The sequence below is a fragment of the Polyodon spathula genome, chromosome 45 (genome assembly GCF_017654505.1).
Source record: "Polyodon spathula isolate WHYD16114869_AA chromosome 45, ASM1765450v1, whole genome shotgun sequence".
NCBI lineage: Eukaryota > Metazoa > Chordata > Actinopteri > Acipenseriformes > Polyodontidae > Polyodon > Polyodon spathula.
The window spans coordinates 2506169-2526624 of NC_054578.1; the positions used below are offsets into that span (position 1 = coordinate 2506169).

A 20456-nucleotide genomic window follows, 5' to 3' on the forward strand; every position below is an offset into this window, starting at 1 on the left:
GTGTTTTTGCCCTGCAGCGCTGCCTGTGTGTTTTTGTTCTGCAGCGCTGCCTGTGTGTTTTTACCCTGCAGCGCTGCCGGTGTGTTTTTGTCCTGCAGCGCTGCCTGTGTGTTTTTGTCCTGCAGCGCTGCCTGTGTGTTTTTGCCCTGCAGCGCTGCCTGTGTGTTTTTGTTCTGCAGCGCTGCCTGTGTGTTTTTACCCTGCAGCGCTGCCGGTGTGTTTTTGTCCTGCAGCGCTGCCTGTGTGTTTTTGCCCTGCAGCGCTGCCTGTGTGTTTTTGCCCTGCAGCGCTGCCTGTGTGTTGCACTGCAGTCACATCGGCTCCTCTGTCACAATACCTAAAAAAAAAAAAAATTGACAAAATTTGAAAGATGTGACATTTCAAAATCATATGGCTTCCGGTAGACACTTGCAATATAATTTTGCAGTTTCTTTGATTAAACAAAAGATCTAAATTATGTCCATATCGTTTTTTTTTTACATAAATGTCTCAATCCAAACATTTTAGGTGATGCAAAATCTTTGTCAATAAAATAACTTTTGACGGTTCACCATAAAAACGAACTGGCGATGCCACGCTGACAGTTTGCTGAGCTCGTCGCTATGCAAACGATGCATTGACGTTCCAGGCGTATCACGTAATTCCACTAGATTGATGATTGGTCAGTGGCAATATCTTTGCACACTGATTGCATTCTGAAAGCGGTTTTCTTTATGTAGAGAGAGGCGCATGATCGACATCTAAAATATATTACCAAAACATTCTAAATAGGTCTCAGAGTATTTCATTTTTGTATGTCCACCTTTCAAATATGTTCTATGTTCACCGTCAGTGAATTATCAAACAATAAAAACATGAGCACAAGTAAAATTAAGACAGGCGCTTGATGAGTATTGCGCAGAATACTCTAACGTTGAGGTGAAGAAACGGGACAGGAGAAAAAGAATATATTCTGGAATGCAGTGATTTTAATAGTAAATGTCTGATGTAGAAATGCATACTTGTGCCTAAGAATAAAAAGTCTGTCTACACGCTTTGATACGCTGTGTCTTCTATGGTTTATTTGGGATTATTTTAAATATGTATAGGATCTTTTTATGATGATATTCTGCATTTATGAGGTATAGTATAGATGTAGAGGTATAGATATAGTGTAGGTGTAGTCCACAGTGACCAACAGTTTTTTCATTTAGACTATTGCCCAATAGAGTTCTGGTAACCATGTTTTTGTTGCGTGTTGAGTTGGTTTTGCTTAATGAGACTTGTACAGTTCTCCATGGCATAAAAAGTCTTTTTTAAAAGCATTGTGATGGGATAGCGGACGGTTGTTGAGACTCAGAGACATGTGGACTTCAGTGTTGGGACCAGCATTTATTTAACAAGACTAAGTATTATTTTTATTTCAACCCGGCCCACCGCTGATTCGGGAGAGGGGAAGACGGACACACGCGGCCTCCGAAACGTGCGCGGTCAGCCGTCTGCTTCTTTTCATTCTGCAGGCTCGCCAGGTAGCCACCTTAGAGATACAGTGTCAGAAGAACATGCAGCTGTGGGAAACTTACAGGCAGGCCCGCAGACACCCGGCCAGTCAAAAGGGTTCGCTGGTGTGTGGTGAGCTGAGGACATAGTTGGGCAGAATCGAAACTACATGTAATTAAAATACGAATTTTCATTACATTTGTATTTTGTAATTTATAATGCAAATGCCAATTTAGAAGTATTTTGTATCAAAAATACATTTCCTGAGTATTTTGTAATTTCAAAATACTCCAGAATACATTGTCAGTAATAGTTTAAATATTAAACTGCGGAGAATTGAATTATAGCGATCGCGTATTCGATTGAAAAAAAAAAAAAAAAATGCACACGCACGCGCCAGTTTGTCTTGGGAGTAGCTTTAAATCAACAATGATGCGCTGGCTAACCACACTGTCTTTCTGGAGACACCAGAAGATTTCGTCACCTAATGCTTCAGGCTGCTGCAGAGCTGGGTCTTGTATCAGAAATTTCTAGTGGGAGACCCCTTGAGGAGGAAGAAGATGACTTCTTTGTTTTTATGGATAGCAAAGATGTTTCTCAGATAAGTACTCCCTGAACAACAAGCAGCAAAGCTGAGCTGGAGATCCTTCATTGTTTTGAAGACCCGAGGAAGGATGTGGCATCTTTAGTGCAGCTCCTTTTCAAAAAGAAGGTGTTTATATGCTTTAATACCATTCTTCCTTCCTCTGCTCCTGTTGAGCGTCTCTTCTCTTTTTCTGGCTTGATTTTCAGAGTACCCTGGACTAAAAGGCGTGACAATTTATTCCCGTGGGTAGATGGTAGTCGGCAGGCTAGAATAGGGGTGGAGCTGCAGTAACCGAACTCAATGACCCGGACGGGAAACGACGTGGCATCCGCGCATTGGAGAAGTGGATGCGCTCGATAACCAAGGGGTCATGAGGGAGGGTATAAAATAGGGGAGTAGCAAAGTAATCTGCTCATTTGTAAATGGTTGGAATACTGTGTTTTGCTGAAAGCCGTGTTCGTTTTGTGTTTCTTAAGGTCGGCTGTAACGGTCGTTTGTCTCAGTAGACTTCCAGTAACGCGGGCCGGAGCTGTAGCGCAAGCCAGCATCAACCCAGACATCACTTTAACCCCAGCATTTCACAGGAGTACCGAAATTACACCACTACACCTAATTTCACTCACTGTGTTGTGTTTGTTGTGTGTAAAACCTGGGGATTACAATTCCTAGTGATACACGCCACTGTGCACAGGGACAGTAATACAAGCAAAATATGCTAATGACCTTATGATTTCAGGTCCCTGCCTTTAAAGAGAATACTGTCTGCGAAATAAGGACTGCGACTCTGTTGTCAGGTTTTATACACAAATAAGCTTACTTGAACTGAAAAACATCTTAAGCAAATTCCTACATGGTTGAATGAACTACAAGCTTCAATATGAAACTCAAGCTGAAAACGAATTTCAATTAATGAAAAAAAGAGGAAAGAAAAACATTCCTAGCTTAATTGGCTAACGTAAAAACAGGTTTGTGTTGTTTTGAAATACCACTGGTTCAGATTACTACCAGTGCTTAATAACAGTACGTCACAAGGTGGCTTTGTGGGGGACGGGAGACCCGGAAATGAAGGACACAGCGTTGTGGGTAAGGAATGCGCTGGTGCGCAGATTTATTAAACAAACACAAAACAAAATAAAAAAGACAAACACCAAACCCAAGAACAGTTGGTACCTCCAACACCTGTAGCAGCTGCGTTATATTCTTTCTCTCTCGTTCTCCACTCCCTGAACACACAACCCTGAGTGAGTGATTCGTCTCCTTTTATCTGCAGCTGTGCCAGGGCTTGCTTGTTAATGAATTTTTCACTTGAATCCCGGCACTGTCTGCACGTGAACTAATTTGCGCGATCCCTGTGTCCACATACAAATACACCCTTTACTCTGCACATGTGCAATCCTGTACCGAAATACAAATAAACATTTTAAATCACTGGGGCTACACAACCCACACTCCATGCACCAATACATACATACATCATAAAATAAGCACAGGGGCTGGGGTTGAACATCACACAGTAACAACATTTTACTTCTCGTTGGTGTTGAATTTAAACCCAGTCATGGCCCTGCATCAACATGAACCTCCTAACTTCCTTATTTAACTGTAATTTCTTTTTAAAAGTCTAGTTGTCTCTTTGCCTGTTTTCAATGGGTTAATTTAATTAATAGAGAATAAAAACAAACAAAACTAACAACTACCTAGTCTATATTTAACTGCCCAGCATCTTCTGTTGCAGTAACACCACTGCTAACATTATCTGTTGTAAATAATGCAGTACGGACTCCGTTTCACTGTATGTAGGGTTTTTTTTGTTTTGTTTAAATCAGCGTTGGACTTCTGGCGTCTTCTGAATGCCTTTCCTTTTTTTTATTACATTATAAACAACTTAAAAAGGCAAAACCATAACAATATATAGAATAATAGTGTGTATACACTGAGCAAAAAAGTAGAGAAGCACAATATAACATAGACTACTAATTTGACATAACAAAATCCAAACGGTCAACAAAATGACGAATGGTCCAAACAAGATGCAGTAGTTCATATTTTCCATCTGGGAGAGGAAGTTTTTGATCCGAAGTGATTAGGAATAACCCTGTTTATCAAGCAAGAGCACCCTTTGTTTCCAGTAAATAGATCTGTATTTTAATCCAATTTATTCCTGGTGTTTGTGTCCTCAAGTGGCTGAAAATCTGTGAATTTTCTTGTGTCCTTGAAGAGCCTGTACACGACAGAACTGCTTCCCACATTTAGGGCAGGGATAGTTCTTCACTGTTGTGTGAATTTTTTGGTGTCTTTTAAAGTTTGATAACTGGATAAAACTCTTCAGACATTCACTACATTGATAAGATTTCTCTTGTTTGTGAATCCGCTGGTGGATTTTGAAGGAACTTGAATATGTGAAACTCTTCCCACATTCATCGCAGTGGTGTGGTTTCTCTCCTGTGTGAATGCGCTGGTGTCTTTGAAGGTTTGCTAAACGACTAAATTTCGTCCCACACTCAGTGCAGTGAAATATTTTCTCTCCTGTGTGACGGCTCTGGTGTCTTTTAAGGTTCGCTAAACGACTGAAACTCGTCCCACACTCACTGCATTCGAAAGGTTTCTCTCCTGTGTGGATGCGCTGGTGTGACTGAAGACTTTCTAATCGTTTGAAATGCTTCCCACACTCAGTGCAGTGAAAAGGTTTCTCTTCTGTGTGAACGCGCTGGTGAACTTTAAGCTGTGATAAATGACTAAAAGTCTTCCCACAATCAGCACAGGGAAATGGAGTCTTTCCTCTGAGATTTCGTTTAGCAGCTAGAGAAAAAAAAGAGAAAAGAGAAAAATGATTATTGTAAAGCATTCTTACACACTCACTCTTCTATAGAGCTTAACCCTGAACTCCTAGAGGGAAATCCGATGAGAACACAGTGAAACCTACTTAATATCACTCCTGTTCGTACCAGCCTCCTCCTATTACCACAATGAATTTCCCCATGCACATTATAGTGGGTGTTAATCAGGACAAATACTTGCGAATACCACTTTGATTATTAACACACTCCAATTAATATCACTCACATTTACCAGTCACTGATTTACACCCCACTTAACCCGTTATGATCGCTTTGAGGAAAGCGAGTCGTTGTTGTAAGTGACTTCAGCTGATGCACAGTTCACACACCCTAGTCTCTGTAAGTCGCCTTGGATAAAGGTATCTGCTGCATAAACACATAATAAAAATGATCAGGTTTACATGCAAGTTCTGTATTAAAATGTTTCTTCTGGTGACTGTGAAGGATCTGCATTCCTTCTCTTGTTAAAACGGCACAGACATTGTTTACTGTAAATAACAAAAGAGTTGTTTCTTACCTGTGTTCTGAATCGGGGATCCGGGCGGCGAGGTTCTTCCTGTAAAAAGAAGAAACTCCTCGGGTTAGTTTAAAAGGAAAACGCAGGTGTTGGATGTGAAGCAGCGTATTCTCAGGGAGAGCTGCACATTTCCCTGCTGATAATGCAGGCAATGCCGGCACGTAAAGACAATATTGCACCGGTAGTTTTAAAATATAATGAATTAACTACCTGGATAAATCTATCCTTATCAAAAATAAACAACCACTGCAGATTATAGTGCTATATATTATGGTTGTGTTATATTAATATTTTTTTGATGACAAAGTTGGAAAACGTGTGTGTGTGTGTGTGTGTGTGTGTGTGCGCGCATCGAGCCCAAGTGTGGCCAGTGTGTTGTGCTGTAAAGGGCGCCATCTTGTGAAGGTCAACTCTTAAACACTTCCTAGTTGATAGCATTAGCCAAGAACAGGAGACAAATTCTCAATTAGGTTCTAAGCAGCCTAATATACAGTAAATAAAACTATACTCTTAAATATGTATGTAATGGTTTCTGTATAACATCAGTGTGTTAAAGTGGTTTATTGGTTGTGTTCAGATGACTGTTGGGTTAGAATGACCTGCCTCTTCCAATGGGTTAGTCACAGGGGTGACCTGAAGGTCAAGGCAATAAAAGGCTGCAGGTATTCAGTTTGTGTGGGCTGGAGGGATAGCGGTTACAGTCCTGGGTAAAACCCTAACTAACACAAGGAAAAAGTAAAAGACTAATAGAACCTCTTGTATACCTGCTAAGGTGTTTGCCGTTTTCTTTTGTCTATCAATACAAAAAGTTTACACTGTTTAGTGCCACAGTTCTGGTGTTTATTTTAGATTATTTATTTCCTAAAAGAAATCAATAGAAGTACCACCGGTTGCAACTGGACCTGCCTGCTTCTTGCACAACACCACCCTACAGCCACTCGGCAACTGTTACAGTTACACTTAGCAACCTGACTGGATCTGGCATCACCCAGTGATGAGACATGTGATCCCAGCACCACTATAAAGCTGTGGGAGCAGCACAACTGCAAATAGTCTACCAGAAATGGGGAAAGGTAAATATATACTGTAAAAGCATTTGATAGTGGGTGCACATCTAGCAAGAACAGTTATGTTGCAACTTGCAGGCCACTGACATAGTGGTTAGGTTCAATTGAGCTGGAATTACCAACCAGTAAACCTTCAGCACACTTCCACAGTCTAGTAACTAACAGAGAGCTCAATGCTGCTTGTTTTGTAGAATTACCTCTAAATCCCAGTTCACATTCAGGTGGACAAGCACTACTCAGGTTGGATCCCAGCTTCTTGTTCTCCTCAAGTGCACAGACATTATTTTCAGTAGGATTTTCCTCTGCGATGGGGACACATTCCTGTTCTATGATTTTCTCTTTAACAGGAACATGTTCCTCTACATCTTTACCACATGTCAGCTCTGTAACCTGCTTTAGACTCGCACACCACTCCTGGTGAAAGGGCTCCTCTAGCGTGTAAACTGCTTCTATCCTTGGCCTCTCCTGTGCTTCAGATTCAGGTATAGCACGGCTCTCTGTGGGATCTGTGTGAAAGAAAATTGTACAAAATAGTAACTCTTACTTACTAGCCAGGTTCCTCTACAAAGCCAGCCCCTTGTCAGAATTCTACTGAGAGATGTCATTGGGTCATTCCAGTGGAACAATTTATTGGAGGTGTTTTTTCATTTTATATACTGTGCCCAGTTACATTCCCCTGAGCTGGGAATGAGGCTGAAAATGTCACTCTACCCACATTTCCATGTTTTATATTTTGTGTAATAAAATGTTTTTAAAATGTTTTACAACCCCTATCAACATCTGTGTTAATTGCCTTGACTCTGGGATTGTATCAATGTAAACCCCTCTGCATTATGTGTGTGTGTTTGACTGGAATTTTAAAAAGCATTTTCTGCACAACTGACCCTTACACTTCATTACAAAAAATATTCTAAAATATCCATTGTTGGAAAACATGGATCGAGAATTGATTAGCAGTTTGCTACGCATGTGGACTGGCAGAGCTATACTGTTCTTTTATGAAGAGAGACTAATATTGCAGATAGCAGACTGTTTGGTTAAAATTGCATGTACTGCTAACAATTGACAGAGACCTTGTGTCTACAAGCTTCTTGCCCAGCATTGACTGCAAGCTAACAAGATAACAATGCTGTGGACCAGAATGGGCCAGGCTCTAAGACTTTTGGAATGCAAAGCATAAAAGGGGCTAAAAGGCTCCCAGGGACTGCCGTTGGACCCAAAGGTTCTCTGGGAGAATAAGCGATAACGCCACTGGTCTCAAAGGGTCTCAAGCAATACGGAGAGATATGAACAAGGAAGATGACAAAAACTAGATGTATGGACCTTTTGGGGTGCCAGGGGTTTGAAGAATGCACCAAGTTCAGAGGTCGTCACACAAGACTACACACACACAAAATTAAATACATATAGTATATGGTAACAGAATAATGTCCATATCCCAAAGTCTGTACACCATGACTTAAACACTGTGCTAAAACGGTAGGAAGAAAAAAGTTATACAACAAAAGTCTGTGAAAAGACTTCATTTCCCAGAATGCCTCAACAAACATCCAATTAATATCACTCACATTTACCAGTCACTGATTTCCACCCTACTTTAATATCGCTTTGAGGAAAGCGAGTCGTTGTTGTAAGTGACTCTGCAGCTGATGCTCAGTTCTCACACCCTAGTCTCTGTAAGTCACCTTGGATAAAGGCATCTGCTACATAAACACATAATAATAAAAAACGATCAGGTTTACATGCAAGTTCTGTATTAAAATGGTTCTTCTGGTGACTGTGAAGGATCTGCATTCCTTCTCTTGTTAAAACGGCACAGACATTGTTTACTGTAAATAACAAAAGCGTCGTTTCTTACCTGTGTTCTGAATCGGGGATCCGGGCGGCGAGGTTCTTCCTGTAAAAAGAAGAAACTCCTCGGGTTAGTTTAAAAGGAAAACGCAGGTGTTGGATGTGGAGCAGTGTATTCTCAGGAAGAGCTGCACATTTCCCTGCTGATAATGCAGGCAATGCCGGCGCGTAAAGACAATATTGCACCGGTAGTTTTAAAATATAATGAATTAACTACCTGGATAAATCCATCCCTGTCAAAAATAAATGACCATTGCAGTGTTCTATTTTATGGTTGTGTTATATTAAGAATATTTTTTGACAACAAAGTTAGAAAACTTGCCCTGTATGTGTGTGTGTGTGCCTGCATCGCGCCCATGTGTGGCCAGTGTGTGTGTGTGTGCCTGCATCGCACTCATGTGTGGCCAGTGTGTGTGTGCCTGCATTGCGCCCATGTGTGGCCAGTGTGATGTACTGTAAACGGTGCCATCTTGTGAAGATCCATTTTTAAACAATTCCTAGGTGATAGCATTAGCCAAGAACAGGAGGGGGAGACACATTCCCAATTAGGTTGTAAGCAGCCTAATATACAGTAAATAAAACTATACTCTTAACCCTCTGAGTAGTATGTAAGTACCGGTAGGGTCGCTGCTCTCTGGTCCCCCTGGAGTACGAACATACCAGTATGTTCTGCAACTTTAAACTTGAATTATTGAGTCTACAAAACCCCTGATCACATGATATTGTAATATTAGGTTTCTGTAACACCTTTTATTGGTCTCCTGTACCCTCTGCCAGATATTGACTGAATTACATATAAGTATCCCAGTCACCAATGTCAACATTTTTTGTAAACCAGCGAAAATCTCTCAGTGAGAAAGAAGTACAGGCAGTCCTCGCACTTACGACACAATTGGTTCCTGAAAGTCCCGTTGTAAGTCGAAGCACATTTTCCCATAGGAACAATGTTATAAATCGGGGTTACGTTCCTGACTCTTCAGCTAGAAAATATAGTTTTACAAAAATAACCCGTTCTATTGTACTCATGCAAATATTTATTTAACTCTTTACGCTCAGCTCGGTGATTACACACATATTACTCAGACACCTACCTGGCTTGTTTAAAAGTACAGACTAGGGGCTTTCCAGTGACATTCAGTGTGTGTATGCGGTACTCCTAGCAGGAAATACGATCGCCTGAAGTTATGCCCCTCATCATGTGACAGAGTTCACAGCTTAGGTTTTGTTTCGAGTCAATTGCTCTTATCAGACATTGTTAAAGGCAAATAAATGCAAAAAAAAAAAAAAAAAAAAAAAAAACAGTTACATGCATAAAAAAAACGCTAGACTGAGTCGGGGCGACCACGACAGGTACTGTGGTTCAGACACCGAGCTGCGCACATGATGCATGGCTCAGGTCTCGCCGTGTCTTAAATGCCGTATCGATGTCAAAGTCAAAGCAGGGTAATAATGCAAGAGTCATAAGTGCCGTGTGTCATAAATCGAAGCGTAACAAGTCGAGGATCGCCTGTATTGTTAATAATACTGAATACAGACTCCGACTTAAATTCAAACACCTACAATTCTTCCACTGAATCGGATGTGAGCAGTGTGTCAGTGAAGACATAAGCGAAGAATATTTAGCATCAACGTCAAGCGATAGTCATCCAACGAAGAGGCTCTGTGCGCTGCTCCATGCTTCAGGAGTATCACACGCTGAAGCATCAGACACTCTCACTGCCTCCACCCCCACAACCTGTTCACCCCGATATGATTTATTCACATCTCTCTCTCAACCTTTCTTTTTTTTTTTTTTTGTTAGGACATGTTGTTGTGGTTGTTCCACCCTGTTGGTTATTCTTTATTGCCTACATGTTATTTTTTGGTCAAAACCTTTCCCTATGACTAAATTAAAAGATATATGTGTTTTATTTATTTACTGTAAAAATGATTTGTCTGTATTTCATCAGTATTCATTACATACATACAAACATATATCTTTCAGATTGTTTGTATGCTGTAGGACTGGCAAGGCATTTTAGAACTCACTACTCAAAGGGTTAAGTGTGTGTGTATATACACATACACACACACACAATGTGGTTTATTGGTTGTATTCAGACCACTGTTGGGTTAGAATGACCTGCCTCTTACAATGGGTTAGTCACAGGGGTTACCTAAAGGCCAAGGCAACAAAAGGCTGCAATTGAGCTGGAATTACCAACAATGTCAATCTTCAGCACACCTCTACAGTGTAGTAACTAACAGGCAGCTCAATGCTGCTTGTTTTGTATAATTACCTCTAAATCCCAGTTCATATTCAGGTGGACAATCATCACGCAGGCTGGATCCCAGCTTGTTGTTCTCCTCAAGTGTACAGACATTATTTTCAGTAGGATCTTCCTCTGCGATGGGGACACATTCCTGTTTTATGAATTCCTCTTTAATAGGAACACATTCCAGTCGAGAGACCTCTTCATCTTTAACACATTTCAGCTCTGGATCCTGCTTTAGACTTGCACACCACTCCTGGTGAAAGGACTCCTCTTGTGTGTAAACTGCTTCTATCCTTGACCCCTCCTGTGTTTCAGATTTAGGTATAGCACGGCTCTCTGTGGGATCTGTGCGAAAGAAAATCGCACAAAATTAGAACTCTTACTTACTAGCCAGGTTCCTCTACAAAGCCAGCCCCTTGTCAGAATCGTACTGACAGAGGTCACTGGGTCATTCCAGTGGAACAATTTAGAGGAGGGTTGTGTTTTTTTGGTTTTTTTAAATCTATTTTTAAATGGATATAGTGGGCCCAGTTACATTCTCCTGAGCTGGGAATGAAGTTGGCTCCAACATTGCTTCTAAAGTATTTGTGGTAGAGGGCTGATCAATGCCTCAAACTGATGCTGAAATACATTGTTTAAATACAAAACGGAAAATCTCACTCCCACCCACATTTTCATGTTTTTATATTTTTTGTGTTATCAAATACAATATTTATTACAACCCCTATCAACATCTGTGTTATTTGCCTTGACTCAGGGATTGTACAAATGTAAACCCCTCTGTATTATTTGTATGTGTTTGACTGGAATTTTAAAAGCATTTTCTGCACAACTGAGCCTTAATACTTCATTACAAAAAATATTCTAAAATATCCAGGACTAAATGGGAGATGCATTTTCAGGGTATGCATCTAAAATTTAATTATCTTTTAAAATTACATAACAAAACCTAATCCACTAGGTGGCGTATAACCGGTGTGGTAAATTATATGCTGGAGTTATAGAGGGAAAGTATATTGGGCCCCTCATAACCCAAACTCTGTACCCCATGACTTAAACACTGTGATAATATGCAGTCCTACCGTTTTAAAGGTCTGTGAAAAGACTTCATTTCCCAGAATGCCTCAACAAACAGGTAAAGAGCTGATAGTTTAAGTCATTGGTTTGTCTGGAGAATTCAGCTAAAGTACCCCTTTACAATTTCCTATTTAATAAATCATTTGTCACAACAGGTTGGGAATGGCATACTGCAAGTTAAGGATCGGAAATCCACAAAGTAAGTTTGCAAGTAACAAAGTTTGATTTGCAAGTAACAAATGGATCAATTTTTGATCTGTATGTTCTCTGAAAGCAAACGCAGCCACATCTAACTGGTGTGGAAATCCGCCCAATGGGAATCACGCACGTGTTTATGTGGATGACACATTTATAATAGTCAGGCTGTAATCTTTGAGCTTCTAAACAAAAAAAAAAGGAATATTTATGCTTGGTGATGATATAATTATATTAAAAAAAAAAGATTATTATTTTCTTTTATTTAATTTTTTTTGTATTCGAGTCGTCCTGCATACCCTGAATGACCCTTTGAAGTACCCCTGAGCTAACCTGAGACAGCTGTGTGTAATTTACTGGGAGAAGGTCAGTATAAAAGCCCGGAGTAAACAAGCCTGTGAGGCTGTGCGAGGGTGAAGACCTGTTTACAGCAGAGTCCTGACTTATAATCTGTATTATTGAATCAGTGAACTTGAATCTGTGTTTTTAAAACGTTATTAATGTGAAAGTTTGGATTTTGTCAGCAAGCAGTTAGCCAACTGACAGAACAGGAATCTATAGATCTTAATTAGCTCTCCCAGAAGGAGGAGCTAAGGAGCTAAATGTTTGCTATTATTGAATCAGTGAACTTGAATCTGTGTTCTTAAAACTTTATTATTGTGAATGTTTGGATTTTATTCAGTAAACAGATTAGCCAACGGACAGTTAGAAGGAGAATCTATATAGTTTAGTTAGTGCTCCCAGAAGGAGTTGGGTTTTATTTTGTTTGTTTGCTTGCTTGCTTGCTTGCTTTTCAAACCTAAAGGCACAAAGTGTAGTGTTGATAAACATACTGGTATTGTCCTGTTTAAAAATAAGAGTATTGTTGCAGAGTGTTGTCTAAAAATATTTGCAGGCAAACAGTTAATCAAAACACAAAAACATAATTTGCTGCTATACACATATCAAAAGGTCACAAATCATTATCCTAGCTGTCTGCAATGTTTTTTTTTTTTTTTTTTGTTAAGTCTCAATGAGACCACAGGCTTGTTTAAATTACTAGCCAGTTTACTCTATACAATATCTCATTTCCAGAAGGCCAGCTGTGTAAGTCTCCTAATTAGACTGGACCAATACTAGTACTTTTATAGTATGGAGATTTAGAATCAGATCTACATTAGAACAGTATTTAGTAACATCACTCATGACAACAACTTTAAGAGTCTTAAGATTAATTATAACGGGGGTCCCCAAGTGACTCATGCAGCTAAAGCGAGTTCGGGTCAGGGCTGTGCAAAGAGGTCGAACTTTGCGGAGGACTCCCCAGGTGTCCTCACACTGGCTCTGGCTCTGACTCTCCCGGGTGGCGGATGGGAAACGGGCAGGGACTGCTTCTCCTCATCCCGCAACAGCGATCCCTACTGGCCAGACACAGAACACACTGAGCGGATAAAAAGCAGGGCTGAGCTCTGTTTTCCAGGATCGGTAGCCTGCCCACCTCTGCTCTGGATGGCTCGGCGTAAAAGCGATTCTGGATTTAGGCTTGTGTGATCTCAGTGTGGGCATTCAGGAGAAAAAAAAAAAAAAAAAAAAAAAAAAAACATAACTGGACATTTTACATTGGGGGAAAAAATAAATGCAAATAATAATTCGTCATGCTAAATTTAAGGAATAAAATAGAAACAAAATGATATTGTAGACAATATCTCCCCAATAAAATGTACTAAAAAGTTATTTAGAGTTGGAATGGCCAAGCAATACCATCAAATATCCCTCTCACCTTGTAATAGTCCCTGGTTCCCGTTCCTGCGGCAGTCTTGTTCACTCCAGTCGGGGTTCATGTTTCTGAGAGGTTGGTTACTGTCCGCATCTGCAGCGCTCATGCATTCCCGCACCGCTTTCAACTCGCTCTCTGATATTTCCAATCTCAGCTTCAGCCTTTCATTCTCTTTCTCCTTCCCAGCCATTGCAATCTGAAACTCGTTCAATTTACTGCCCACAACTCTTGTGATTTCCCACAAGACGGTGTCTACAGCCGCTTTCACTGCGTGCTCGATGGCAGAGCCGAGCTCGTCTTGCAAGAGCGAAACGGACACGCTGACGTCCATCCTCGCTGGATTCACTTTGAGACTCGAGTAGAGGGATCCTCTTTGATTTTAACTTTTTTTTAAATGGAGAATTAACATGCACATGCAATCGGGCACTTCTTCTGGTGTAGAAAAGAAAGAAAACGAACAACAGGCTCGTCTTGCTTTACAAAGAGTAACTTTTCATCATGGACGGCTAGAACTTAAAGCACTTTTTCGCAGTAAAAAAAAAAAAAAAGTTAAACATCTCTGTGTGTTACAGGGTGTCCCGAGTTCTTAAACACAACAGAAACGAGACTATTTCACAACGCAGATAATAAACGAGCAAAAACAATCAAGAAACACTTTAACCAAATCTAAATCCTTTGAACAGCATGCAGAAAAACGCAGTAAGATCAGCCCTGATTGCAGCCATCTCTCTCCCCACTAAAACAACGCGAACCTTTCAATTTCCTGTGAGGAGATGAAAGCGTCACTGGCAGTGGGCGTGTCTGCTTGGAACCGTGCCGTCTTATTGGCTGCAGAAACTCTTGGTGCGTTTGCTGCGAAGTTATAGGGTGCGTTTGCTGCGAAGTTATAGGGTGCGTTTGCAGCCAAGTTATAGGGTGCGTTTGCAGCGTTTGCAAGTTATAGGGTGCGTTTGCAGCCAAGTTATAGGGTGCGTTTGCAGCCGTTTGCAAGTTATAGGGTGCGTTTGCAGCGTTTGCAGCCAAGTTATAGGGTGCGTTTGCAAAGTTATAGGGTGCGTTTGCAGCCAAGTTATAGGGTGCGTTTGCAGCCAAGTTATAGGGTGCGTTTGCAGCCAAGTTATAGCGTTTGCAGCCAAGTTATAGGGTGCGTTTGCTGCGAAGTTATAGGGTGCGTTTGCTGCAAAGTTATAGGGTGCGTTCAAGAATCGTTTGGGCAGGCTGCGCACATCGCGCAGCTTTCAAAAGGGGACTGCGATAAAGAAGGACATCCGCACAACCCTGTACTGTCATCGCTCAACGTGCTGTCGCCACCTAGCCAGGCGGTGTGAATGACAAACACCCTCACAAGGAAAACTCGAGAAGCAACCCTATACAATCATTGCATTGCATTTGCAATGAATAAATATTAAGGTCTGGGAGTTCCCTAACATTAATCTAGACAGTAGCTTAGTGTTCCTGATCTTGCATGAATTATAAAAACATAATGAAAGTAGACAATGATATATGAAGATGCACGCATCTCTAAACAAGGCTACCATTTATTCAGAAAAAAATAAGTTGAACTAAAATCATTGCAAAAGTTCAAAAGCTCTTTTCAGTAACACTAAAAAAAGGGTTAATGATGATACAGGTTTGTCTTTTTGTATTAAAGAGAAATGAACCCTAAGCAAATAGAAACATACATCCCACAACTATATTAACCAATCTTATTTTTAGTTAAGTTTAAACAATGCAGAGTTTCAGTCCAAGACCATCTTAATCCTAGATCAAAAGTAAGGGAAAGAAATGCTCTTACTACAATATACTGAATCCAGCTGTTACCTTGCTATGTTATGTAGAATAGCAGCAGCACAAATAATGGTACAAACTCGGACAGGAGCCATCCACAGTTAGCCATGATTTCCATTACATGAGAGTAGATGTTGAACTTCATGCTGATTTGAACTCGGCTCTCGCCAAGATAAACGCCAACTAAGACGTAGCTTTACAGTAAACTGATGTGATCCATCTGCACCTCCATCCATTTGTGTTGCTTTCCATCTGTTGATGTAGATATCCTTCTGCCTGGTGTTGATGGCTGAAGTGTAATGCTGGCTCCAGGGATCAGTTTATTTTGCCTCCCCAGCGCATCAGCACACACAACGGCTGCGATGCTGGCTCCGGGGATCAACCCAGTGCGGTCTCCCCAGCGCAACAGCATGACAACCATCTGGATTGAGCTAAGTAGGGTACATCTCTGGGGTCTTCAAGTGGGCAGCTTCCATCCTCAGTGTTTCGTCGACTAGCCCCTAGCCCACAACACCTCAAGAGGGCTGGCTTGCAATCCAATTAAAACGTCTTTATTGTAAAGTACCACTAAGTACAATGTTTAAATGTGTATAACTATACTCCAATGCAATTTCTCCTGGTCACTTATGTCTGGGCAAAACCCGTGTCCACCCTCCACATACGTCTGTTGAAGTGATGAACAGGCTCAGGTGTTAATACCCATAAAGGAAGAGGACATGATGAGGCAGCTTGATACAATGAACAGCACAAACATTGTTTAGCACCCTCAAAATGAAATGTGGTGTGGAATTTTCACAGCTCAATTCTTGGGAATCAACAATACGTCTCAATATTCCAATTCTTTATTAAGCAGAAGCAGTCATACAAGTACAGTGCAAATGAGGATGCTATATTTGGCACAAAGAGATACAAAATAAGCTAATGAAACAAATATGTGATACAAAATAAAAGTACACTGTTGGGTTACAAAAATAAAGACAGCAGTGCATCTCTAATAGCAGGACCCTCTTCATATCACTGCTGTACAATTCGTGCTGGAGGGTGAGGTGGCTCTTCCTCCGCTTGCCTGAGCACCTCCTTACAGTCCTGGCCCAGACTGTACAGGATACAGCAGGCTGTGATAATCTGGGGAACAAGTTTGTGGTTCACTTCAATATGCTTCAGTAGCAAATCAGATCTTTAATAACCATTTGCATCAAAAACAATGACACGTGGCTTATTTCACATGAAACTTTTCTTTGCTCACATAAACAGTATTTTTGGGAACTTTCCTGGTTAACAGTCCGAGAAACTAAGTGGGTCGTCAGCATGGCTAATTTAAATCTGACCCCCCCCCACCCCCCCCCTCCCCTTCATTTGCATAGTGTTCAGGGAAAAGTAGATGTTCCAAAGGGAAATGAGAGGCTTTACATGTAAACACAAAAAGGCACCATGTCCACGTTTATTTCACGAGAAACAGATCTCTCAAGAAAAGCAAACACGCATGTAAGTGGCCTATTGTAATGCACATCAGTTAATTTCCTGAATTGATGAATGGTTTCCAAGGAGACCATATATAGCCCCATCTTCAGGTCATATACAGCTGAACGTTTTAGGATACGCATGTCATGAGTACCTCCAGGCCAGCGAGCTACACAGTTGATAAATGTGCAGTTTAGCATCACCCACCACTTGAACATTTACACTGTGGTAAACTTTTCTATTGACAAAAGAGATGTTCATTTGCAGAAGGAGCTTGGATTTTTATGCGAGTCCCATCAGTTGCGCCCACAACATTTTGAAAACCAGCAATGGCAAAAAAAATCAGCTTTCATTCTGTTTGGTGAAGACAACTCCAGTGGAAAGGATGTTAATTTAGCTGCAAGTTCCTGAGCAACTCTATACACTATCCTTGAAGCGGTAGATTGATGTAGACCCCCCCCCCCCCAAAAAAAAAAAAAACCCAGTTGCATAGAATCTCAGAGACACTCTTCAGAAATGTACTACGTTGAGAAGAATTCTCTTTTAAGGAGTCCACATGTGGATTTTCAAACGTTTTTCTCTTGTGTGAACACACTGGTGTGTTTTAAAATATTGTAACCGTCTGAAACTCTTCCCACACTCAGAACAGTGATAAGGTTTCTCTCCTGTGTGAACAAGCTGGTGTGTTTTAAGGTTTTGTAACTGCGTGAAACTCCTCCCACAGTCAGCACAGTGATAAGGTTTCTCTCCTGTGTGAACACGCTGGTGTGTTTTAATACTTTGTAACCGTGTGAAACTCTTCCCACACTCAGGGCAGTGATAAGGTTTCTCTCCTGTGTGAACAAGCTGGTGTGTTTTAAGGTTTTGTAACTGCGTGAAACTCCTCCCACAGTCAGCACAGTGATAAGGTTTCTCTCCTGTGTGAATGCGCTGGTGTCTTTTAAGCTGCGATAAACAACTGAATTTCTTCTCACAATCAGTACAGGGAAATGGAGTTCTTCCTGTGAGATTTCTTTTTGAAGCTAGAGGAAAAAAGGGGAGACAAATGTTATTGTAAAGCATTTTTACACATTCAATTTTCTGCAGGGCTTCCCCTATAACCAACTTCTAGAATGGACTCTGATTTCCATTACATGAGAGTAGATGTTAAACTTCATGCTGATTTGAACTCTGCTCTCGCCAAGATAAACACCAACTAAGACGTAGCTTTACAGTAAACTAATGTGATCCATCTGCATCTCCATCCATTTGCATTGTTTTCCATCTGATGAAGTAGATATCCTTCTGTCTGGTGATTGCAGAAGTGTAATGTTGGCTCCAGGGATCAGCTCGTTTTCCCTCCCCAGCGCATCAGCACACACAACGGCTGCGATGCTGGCTCTGGGGATCAACCCAGTGCAGTCTCCCCAGTGCATCAGCATGACAACCGTCTGGATTGAGCTAAGTAGGGTACATCTCTGGGGTCTTCAAGTGGGCACCTCCTGTCCTCGGTGTTTCGTTGACTAGCCCACGACACCTCAAGAGGGCCTGACAGTGATTCTGGCGTCCCAGCATCACCCCCCTCCATCCCCCACTCAGCTCAGCCCAGCTTACTTACCCGTACATCAGCGTTGCTTTCTTTCTATTGTGCTTGAGATCCCCATCCAGAATCTTTCCGTCTCAACCACAGCCAGTTGCTGCTCCTTTCTGCTGCTTCTTCACTGTGCGACGCAACTCTTGGCCACTGAACCCGACGTCTCTGAGAAACCGGGTTGTAGAGTGTGCCACAAATCCTCCACAACCCACCTTCACTGGGTAAACTCCGACTCTCCATCCTCGCTGTTCCACTTCAGCTGCTAGTTGAGCATACCAAAGTTTCTTCCTCTCATACGCCTCATCCACAGCACCCTCCCATGGCACTGTCTACCAGATGAACAAGGCGTGCTGATCCAGACCACAAGACAATGTCCGGTCTGAGGTTAGTGGTGGCAATCTCAGGTGGAAAAATAAGCCATCAACCAATGAGAATACAGTCAAACCCGCTTAACATCACTCCTGTTAATTTGCCAGGCAGAATATAATGGGTGTCAATAAAGACAAATGCTTGATAAGATCCTTTTTAATTAGTAACACTCCAGTTAATATCACTCACTTTACCAGTCACTGATTTATATGCTAGTGCTGTATTGAAATGTTTCTTCTGGTGACACTTAGCAACCCGACTGGGTTTGGCATCACCCGGTGATGAGACATGTGAGCCCAGCATTACTATAAAGCAGTGGGAGCAGCACAATCGCAAACAGTCTACCAGAAACAGGGAAAGATCTAACAGTGTTCCAAACAGGCATCTAGCAGAGGTCACAGTACCAAGGACAGTTATGTTGCAAGTGGTCGAGCAGCCTCCCTAGCCTACATATAACATTTCTAGAGTTTAGTAACCAGTTTCTGCAAGATTAATAGTCAGCTCAATGTTTCTTATTTTGTATAATTACCTCTAAATCCCAGTTCACATTCAGGTGGACAATCATCACACAGGCTGGATCCCAGATTGTTGTTCTCCTCAAGTGTACAGACATTATTTTCAGTAGGATCTTCCTCTGCGATGGGGACACATTCCTGTTCTATGAATTCCTCTTTAATAGGAACACATTCCAGTCGAGGGACCTCTTCATCTTTAACACACGCCAGCTCTGTAACCTGCTTTAGACTGGCACACCACTCCTGGTCAAAGGACTCCTCTTGTGTGTAAACTGCTTCTATCCTTGGCCCCTCTTGTGCTTCATATTTAGGTATAGCATGGCCTTCTTTAGGATCTGTGTGAAAGAAAATTGTACAAAATATAACTTACAAGCCAATAGGGGTGCAAGATAATACCAATATAATACTGATATTCTTCAGTAACTGGTATTTGAACAATACTGGTATTTTTGGTTAAACTGATTCAGGGAAACATCTACTGGAAAATGTTGGCTATTATCTCGCAAGACAACCACTTCCTGTGAGAACTTGTAACGTAAGCTGTGCGAACACAAAAGAAAACATGGCAGAAGCACACACAGATTTAGAGCTGCTTAAATTCTGCAAAGCAAAGTCACATGTGTGGAATAATTTCCTCATAAGAAATCGAAAAAGGATGGCTGTACAGCATCAAACATTGCTGTGTGTTCTTCATGCAAGGCTGAAGTACCAACCAAATGCTGAACCACTGAAGAACCAACCAAATGCTGATACAGACTGGGTAACGGCCACTGAAAATTATTTTTGTGTGTGTGTTTCTGTTTCTGGTCGGCAAGCATTCTGGTTTCGTGTATATAAAGCAATTTAGTATGCTCTCTGGTAATGATTCGATTTAAAATCATACGGTAACCGAAACCCCAAGGCGCTGAAATGCTGCACCTCAAATTAAAGGTACCAAAAGGACAGCCATTGAATTCTCCTAATTAGACTGGTCAAGGCTTGTCAAATCAGACTCGTACCATCTTACAGTTTGCAGAAAACCCATTTAAATCTTAATTAGACTAGGTGGTGTGCAGGTGGAATTTATATTTTCCGAATATTTGTGTAGGAAGTTGGATTTTAGGTCAGTCAAGGGTTAATGTGTATTGAGA

General features: G+C 41.3%; 2 protein-coding genes across 6 annotated transcripts in view; both read right to left on the reverse strand.

Moving 5' to 3' along the window:
* The window catches only part of LOC121305919 (receptor-type tyrosine-protein phosphatase H-like), a 364307-nt gene that overhangs the window by 192145 nt on the left and 151706 nt on the right, over positions 1–20456 (reverse strand). The gene's annotated exons all lie outside the window — the stretch shown is intronic.
* LOC121305928 (zinc finger protein 829-like) overlaps positions 1–20456 on the reverse strand; it is a 219917-nt gene that overhangs the window by 140651 nt on the left and 58810 nt on the right. For 2 of the 5 annotated variants that reach the window (XM_041237598.1, XM_041237597.1), the window contains exons 2-5: positions 10617–10937; positions 8345–8383; positions 6684–6992; positions 5420–5458 (exon numbers count right to left, since the gene is read on the reverse strand). In XM_041237598.1, the coding sequence (XP_041093532.1) occupies positions 5420–5458; positions 6684–6992; positions 8345–8383; positions 10617–10937 (708 nt within the window). Of the gene's footprint in view, positions 1–5419; positions 5459–6683; positions 6993–8344; positions 8384–10616; positions 10938–13623; positions 13719–20456 lie in introns of those variants that run through there. The other 3 variants (XM_041237596.1, XM_041237599.1, XM_041237600.1) reach the window with 3 other exon arrangements.